Source organism: Apis dorsata, unplaced genomic scaffold, assembly GCF_000469605.1.
Source record: "Apis dorsata unplaced genomic scaffold, Apis dorsata 1.3 scaffold_358, whole genome shotgun sequence".
NCBI classification, from domain to species: domain Eukaryota; kingdom Metazoa; phylum Arthropoda; class Insecta; order Hymenoptera; family Apidae; genus Apis; species Apis dorsata.
The window spans coordinates 243,315-251,580 of NW_006263623.1; the positions used below are offsets into that span (position 1 = coordinate 243,315).

The 8,266-nt window shown below is 34.1% G+C and overlaps 1 protein-coding gene and 1 long non-coding RNA gene across 2 annotated transcripts; both read left to right on the plus strand.

Moving 5' to 3' along the window:
* The first annotated feature begins 40 nt into the window (after positions 1-40).
* LOC116185981 lies at positions 41-1,280 on the plus strand. The gene is made up of 2 exons (XR_004150886.1): positions 41-111; positions 685-1,280. It is a non-coding gene; the product is annotated as an uncharacterized LOC116185981 (long non-coding RNA).
* A 3,391-nt stretch (positions 1,281-4,671) lies between these two features.
* On the plus strand, positions 4,672-7,633 carry LOC102677216 (histone acetyltransferase Tip60). Its single transcript, XM_006618517.2, has 5 exons — positions 4,672-4,848; positions 4,953-5,010; positions 5,397-5,465; positions 5,547-6,627; positions 6,741-7,633. The coding sequence occupies exons 1-5, from the start codon at positions 4,687-4,689 to the stop codon at positions 6,847-6,849; spliced, it is 1,479 nt and encodes a 492-aa protein (XP_006618580.1). The 5' UTR covers positions 4,672-4,686; the 3' UTR covers positions 6,850-7,633.
* Positions 7,634-8,266: the final 633 nt, after the last annotated feature.

Below are 8,266 nucleotides of genomic sequence, written 5' to 3' on the forward strand. Positions count from 1 at the left end.
GAAAAGTGCAACCAATAATTTTATTTTCCGCGATAAAGCACGGCCTCTCTCCTCGGTGAGCGTTCCGGGGTGGCACGCCGGCGAAAAGGGGTGGAGGGCCGCGTATCTTTAGTAAGTAAACAGAGCGCCTTATGAATTTTAAGCAGCGCGACGAGGAAAGTACGACCTGCTTCTTCTTCTTCTTCTTCTTCTTCTTCTTTTTCCTCTTATTTGACCTTCTTTCTTTATTTTACATTTTCCTTGTCGTTCGTGTTCTCGTTCACCTTCGTCATCCACCTCATCGCTTCCTCCCCTTTGACGTAATTCGATGAAAAAGGGGCGAAAGTAGACACGTAAGTTGTTGCGAAAGTTTACAATTTGATTGAGAAACGAGAGGGTTATAATGCATATGTTTTTTTCGGTCGTTGATCGAGTGGTGTATGTATTAATTAGTTTTTGAAGGTTTAATCAATGTAACAATGATACATTAATAGAGAAAGAATTTTAGAGAAAGATATTGATAATTGAATTATACAAAAACCAAAACAATTCTGTTGAAGTTAAATTAGATTATAATGTTAACTTAAATATTAATAATATATTTTGGTATCAAGATCAAGAATTTTGATCATCTTGGCTTATAAATAATTTACAAATTAATACATTGCGTTTAACTAATATGTTGAAAATTTTTGTATGTTTCAGATGTGCTATCTAAGATCGAGTCTTCCATTTTCGGTTCTCGAGCAGCACAACATATTTAGTCCACCATGAAGCATGTATACCGTGTGCAAACGATTAACAAGGTTGGAGAGAACCCTATCCCCCTTTGAGGCGAACGCAAAGTTTGCTTTAGAGGGGTGAAACCAAGCGCGCGCGAAAAAATTCTGCGAAGAGGTCAGTCGTTACCTTCGGCAAACGGAACAAGAAGTTCACCTGGGCTAAAGATGGCGGATATCGTTTTTCATTTATGACCACGTTTCGATGTCTTTAAACGAGACACTTTAGAGATTCCCATTTTAGAGATGCTCGATATAGTTTCGATCGATTTTATGAATCGTAGGAATTTTAAAAATTGTAAAATTCGTAGGTTCTCTAAGAATTTATTTATTTACATTTACAACAAAATGCTAAATTGAGCTTTCGTTATTTACTTATCGGACTTTATCATTAAAAAGTATAAATAATTCAAAAATTACTGTTCGAATATGCATCATCGACAACTAATTAATAATTCTTATAACAATTATAACGCTTCTTTCATCAAACAATCAAATTCAAATTACATAAAATCAATCATTGACGCGATCATAAAATCTAATCATCGATCCACCTCCCAAAATCCACCCTCCCAAAATCCACCCTCCCAAAACTCACTCGATCCTTCTTTCCAATTTAAAAATAAAAACCATCCTGCAAGAAAGAAAAGCCATTGCAAACATCGAATATCACTCAACTCAAGACGAGTTTTCCAGGAAAACACGTCGAGTTTCCTCGCTTCGGATTTTCCGTCAGAGTGGGCGGTCATGCGGCGTTGTTTTGATATTGATCTCCGGATACAACACCGTCTAAGCATTCTAATGGCAAGGGACGGGGATTCTGCGCGCTGCATGGCGCACGTGTTTCTAATGATTTTAGTGGTACCGAGGTCTACCTACCGGCGATATATAGTTATAGTCGGCTACGAACATGTATTACATCCACTCCGCCGGGGCACCGTGTAATATGTCGGAATTGCGGAAAGGGGTAACGCGGCCTGGAAGCCGGAGAGAGCCCGCGAGGATGGTCTTGCGGGATTCTTAATGGCGAAAGGCCTCTGAGGTAACACTACGGCTATTAAACGCAGACCTCGCTACTTTGTCTACCTTACTTCTCTCTCTCTTTCTTTTACTTCCTAGTTATATCCTCTTTCTCTTTTCGTTTGCGACAAACGTATAGGGTGGTTTTCCGTTACGTCCACTGGAATGCAATGGTGTCGACGATGAGATGTTTTTTCGACGGTTGATAAGACATGGTAATTTTTATGGAAATATCGGGAGGATTTAAGGTATGAGGTATAAGGTAATAAATAAAAAGTAATAATTATTTTTGTAACGTTGTATTTATTGTAGTATTATATATACATTTATATTACATTTATTTAAGTGTTACATAATTATATACATTACATTATTGTGTATATAGTATATTACATATTTATTTGGTATTATATAAGTTAATTAAATGGTATAGAAAAATAAGAGGATATATGTAAATACTTACTCTGTAAAGAAGAAAGTTCTGATGATAAATATCACTTTTGTGAATCTGTATTTAGGTTTATTATTCATGTAAAAAGAATTTGATTACGTTTTCTGCGTTATTATTCGCGCGAAATATTTTTATATGCTTATTGCGATTTATTTAGTTACTTTTCCTTGAATACATTTTTTAAAAATCCCTAAAAAATAAATAAGAATAAAAAGTATTAAATATTCATTTCTCTTCCAATTTCAGAATTAATTCAACATCTACCCCTTAAACCACGATTAAACGAGTTAAACTCGCAGGAACGGAGTAAAAATAACAATCTAACGAACTTTCTTCGAAATCGTAACAATTAATTTCATCCCACCAAATCTACGGCGCATCCCTTAATCGCAATTAAACGATCACGCGAAAACCGGAAGAGAAACGGAATAAAAATAAGAAAAGATACACTGGAGTGAGTGGTAGACCCCGAACCAAGGATAAGTAACGAAAATGCAAAGCCCGGATCAACCGCGCTCATCCCCTTTGGCGTCGGCGTTTGACGCGACCGCTGAAATTTTTACTTCGTTCGATTTGGTCTTTCGGGGATTCCCCGCCCTCTGATTGGTGGACTCTGGCCACGCCCTGCACATAAGGGTGGCTTGCTCGCCGGAGCACTATCAACCCTTATATATGCCCGATGTGAGTACACTTATGTGCACGGGCGCATATATGTAACCGGTGCAGATTTCGCGCGTACATATATGTGCACACGGGCCGGGGTACATAGGCGTAGGAAACCGTGTGTACACCGGGTGGGGCTCTCGCAGGACTGGGAGGCAGCCGACGGTGAACACTCGATACGACACGGTCGATCGAACCAGTCGTAATTTTAGTTATAGAAACTGTTATATCTGAAAATAACGATGATCGTTATTATTATTTTTTCTTCTTCTTCTTTTTCTTTTTCGCGCAACTCTCACGAGACTTGAGAGAAAAGGGATGGGATCGAAGGGAGACACTTGGCATCGAGTAAGTGTGTGAATTTTAGGTAGGTTTTTTTTTTAATTGGATAATTTTTATGCTTTAAAATGATATATATTTATATATTGCTTTTTGATATTTAAAATTTAGATGAAAGCTTGTTTTTTGTTTAAAATATAAATTACGTAAGTATATAAGGATATATATATATAAATATTTTACAAAGTTAATAAAAATATTATATTTTATATAAAAAATTAATCAATTTTTTTGTTTTCATGAATAAAAAATATAGAAAAATAGGATGATTTGAATATCGTTGGAATATTATTTAAAAAAAGAAACAGGGAAAGGAGTAGAATAAGGATTTTAAAGTTCAACGATACTGCGATAATTTAGTGACGAATGAAGGTCTATTTGAAATCTGATTAGCCTCACAAACGTCGACATTATTGCTTGTAATTAGTCGGTATTGAATAACGTAATCGGAATAAAAGGGGTGGATTCGTAAGTAACGGCGGAAATTGCACGATGTTTCAAGTATGACTTCGCATTAACGGCCTGGTACACGGAAAGGGAATTTACGTAATCTCGCAGAGTTGGATTGTTTTGCGCTACGAATTGAATAGAATAAGATGTCACTTCACCGGGAAGAGAATATTTTCATGCTGGGAATATTTTATACGAAATTTATGCCTCAGAGGGATAGACAGAGACGAGAGAAGGAACTTACGATGTCTACGTATAGATATTACTCTTTTACAACGGGACGAAGTAGAATAAGATGTCACCTCAAATTGTCTCGAGTGACTAAAATAGCTTTACGTTACAAACCTTAAAAGCAACGCCAAAGAAGGAAGACGAAGGGGAGAACGTGCGAAATACACGCGGGAAACGGCGTTATACTAAATTCTCCTCTTTCGAAATGATATGTATTTCAAAATTAATTGCGTGCAAGTGCGAGCATCTTTCATGATATATCGCAGTAACCCTGCTATTCACCTTCCTTTGAATTATTCTTACTTAATTATCTCGCGTACCTCGACAACCCATCGTATTCTTAAAGGGGAATTTTATTTGATGTCATATACGAATACGAATCTCTATTTGTACTTTTTATTTTTTTTAATCGTTTTAACAAATTATCAAGTTTTGATTTTTATATTAAATTTTGTATTTCCAAATTAAAAAAATTTAAAAAGATTTTGTTTTTATTTAAAATAATTTAGTAATAAATGTAGTAATAATATAGTAATAATAATAAATAATTTAGTAATAATATTTACATAAAAATATGTAACAAGTGTTTAAAATATAATAAAAGAAAATTGGATAAAAGAAAATAATATTCTCTTTAATATTGTAAAATAATAGAAGATAGTATAAGAACGATTGATGTTTTAGCGCTTAGTTTTTAAAGTTGAATTTCGCGGTAATCGAAATTTCGATATTCAATATAAACTTTTCGATTCAATATTTCGATAGTGCGGGAATATGTTCGAACATAGTTCTTCTTATATGCGAAGCGAGCGGTGCGGCGCTCGCGTCAGTACCGTGAACGCTTCAAAACAAAATCGTGTTCGGTGGAAAGTTTCTTCATTTGTGATTGAAATGATCGAGGAACACGACGAGCACGAAACAATATGCGACTCAGTGGTAAGTATTACGATGTACTGATCATGATTATATTAATAATTTTTTATTGAGAAGCTGGTGATTACGAATATGTATATCTTATAAGATTCTAACCTTACTTTCAGAATTCGCTGGTGGAAGGCTGCCGTTTACCAGTCAGAATGCATGGAACGGATGATTGGCGTAAGTAAAGTGTTCATTTTTGATTAATTAATCCATATTTAAGAAATTTGTGATTTTTTTCTCGAAATCACGTATATGTTTTTGTATGACAAAACCATTTAATAAGTGTGTTATTGAATCGCATATTTCATAGACATACTAATATTTTTATTCATTAATATCGTTGCAATCATATTCTATAAGTCAGAAATGTATTTAATGAAGTATTGATATTCATTATCCATACATTTTGTTTAGTTCAACTTTTAGGTTATGTTTAGGTATCTTGGATGATAATAGTTTGTATGACATGCTGTCTTCTATTGTTTCTTGGGAGTCTATTATGATTCCACTTATTTAGGTGTAATAATAAAGGTTTATCAAAAATTTCCTTTTGTCATCCACAGCTCTTGCTGAAATCATCAGTGTTAAAGAAGTACATGGTGTCAAGTGTTATTATGTTCACTATGTAGATTGTAAGTATAACGCGAATTAAGAAGAGAGGTGTTACATATATGTACATAAACAACCGTTTAACTAAATGTACAATATTTTAGTCAATAAACGATTAGATGAATGGGTTACGGAAGATTGTTTGGACACTCGAAAAGTCCAATACCCTCGTCGAGATGGAACCACACCAGGAACTGGTGCAGCAACGCCAAAAAAACAAGTACCCAGTAGACCACCTAGCCCTAGTAGCCTTTGTAATGAACCAGTCAATGGTTCTGCAGTTTTGCAAGCTGCATTACAAAAGAAAATGTCTAGAAAAAGAAAGGCCACATTTATAGAAAATGATGATTCTCAGGATGGTCCACCGCAAACACCTGGTCCAAGGCCAACTGGTTCATTAGTGGCGCATCATCACGATGATATAGTTACTAGAATGAAAAATGTTGAACTGATAGAATTGGGTCGTCATAGAATAAGACCTTGGTATTTCAGTCCATATCCGCAAGAGATGGTACATTTACCATGTATATACATTTGTGAATTCTGTTTGAAATATAGAAAAAGTCGAAAATGTTTAGAGCGACATTTAGCAAAATGTAATTTAAGACATCCACCTGGCAATGAAATATATAGAAAAGGTTCAATATCATTTTTTGAAATTGACGGTCGAAAAAACAAAAATTACGCACAAAATCTATGTCTATTAGCAAAATTATTTTTGGATCATAAAACGCTATATTATGACACAGATCCATTCTTATTTTATATAATGACAAATTTTGATAGTAGAGGATACCATATAGTTGGTTACTTCTCGAAGGAGAAAGAATCGTCCGAAGATCACAATGTAGCTTGTATTCTTACACTGCCACCGTATCAAAGAAGGGGTTACGGAAAATTATTAATAGAATTTTCATACGAATTATCCAAATTCGAAGGTAAAACAGGTTCACCTGAAAAACCATTGTCGGATTTGGGATTATTATCTTATAGAAGTTATTGGGCTCATACTATATTGGACATTCTATTGAACGTAAAGCCATTAGTAGAAAATGAAAAACCTCAAATCACGATAAGTGAGATATGCGAGCTGACGTCGATTAAGAAAGAAGACGTGATATCGACGCTTCAAAATTTGAATCTTATTAATTACTACAAAGGACAATATATTGTGACATTGAATAGGTAATTGGCTAGTCTATGCGTCATTAAAGGAAACGAGTCGTGCAGACATTTAGCTTCTTTCCATACCGAGGATTTCTTCCACTACTTCACTGACAAAACATGTTTATTCACAGGGAGATTATCGAGCAACACACAGCCGCAATGGAAAAGAGGCAAATCAGAATAGATCCTAAGTGTCTTCATTGGACACCAAAAGACTGGAGTGTTAGGGCAAAATGGTGAAGTGGCATTCAAAATTGACAATAAGACTATGCTAATTTGTCTTAAAGTTGTTTTCAGGATTCCTGGAAGTGTGACTAATTGTACGTAAACTGTACATAATACATCGACCATTCGGTCTGCGTTTTTTAAATAAGACTGTATAAGGCTTTGCACGCGATGCCAATGGTCAAAAACGACAAAATGAAAAAAAAAAAAAAAAGTGATAAACATTTTCACGAAAGCACTATGTACCTTAGTTACACAGCGCATCGATGAATCACAGTTAGCGATATTTGACGTGATAAGAAAGAAGTATTTCTGTTAAATATATGATACTGGCTTGCGTCTAGAGTCAGAAGCAATGTTTTAATATGGTGACTAGACTTTTTTAAAAGTTCGCATACGTTCTTGCGATTAAACGATTTGTACAGGAAATATAAATCGGTCTTGTAGAATTGTAAATAAATCTGATTTTATAACGTGCGCCTCATTCTCTGCAAAAATACAAATGCGATCTAGTTTTAAAATACGTAATTTAATAGTATATCGAAGCTTCAAGCGGTGAAGCTTGCGCATAAAAATTCGTATATGTCCTTTTTGAAATTAATAAGCAAAACTGATTAGTACAACGCAGAAGTTGTATGCACGCAAGTATTCGCACAATTGTGCACACACCTTGAAAAACACGTATTAGATATTCCAATTTGCGTGTGCACGTATCATAGACGGATGGTAATCGAGAAATAATCGTTTAGAAAATAAAAATAAAAAATAAAAAAAAAAAAAAATGAAAGGAAAAATTGAAGAAAAGGAAAAAAAAAAGACAAAGAAGGAGAAGAAGGAGATACGTTTAGAGTAATCGGATTCACTCGTAATCTCATCATATTCGACAAAGTATGAGCTTTTATTCGGCATTGTATTATCAATGGCTGTGTTTGAACAACTTGAAAAACATTCGAGCATAAATCATCCGTCTGAATCCGATTCAAGATTGTTCTACCAAAAAGAAGAGTTACCTATGAACTGCGAAATAAAAAGTATTTTTCTCTGAAAAATGTGTATTTTTGATAGCGTTGAACTGATATCATTAGCCAACAGAACGAGCTGGAGGAGAAAGAAAAGATAAAAAGAATGAATAGAAACAGAAAGAATCTTCCAATTTGTTCTTTTTTATAAATATTTTCATTTCAATTTTTCTCATATTTCCACTTCCACAATACAATTAATACACAATCGTTGTTCAGCAAGAAGGTGTAAATAAGAAAACACTCCTCGTACAATTTTTAAATACAGCATCTTTCATGTATATATATATGTATATATATATATATATTTATATATATAATTTTTTTATATTCAACAGTAACATCACAGTAGCTTCATTACAATAAATTTTCTTTTTTTTCTTTTTTTTTTCTTTTTTTTTTTTTTTTTTTTT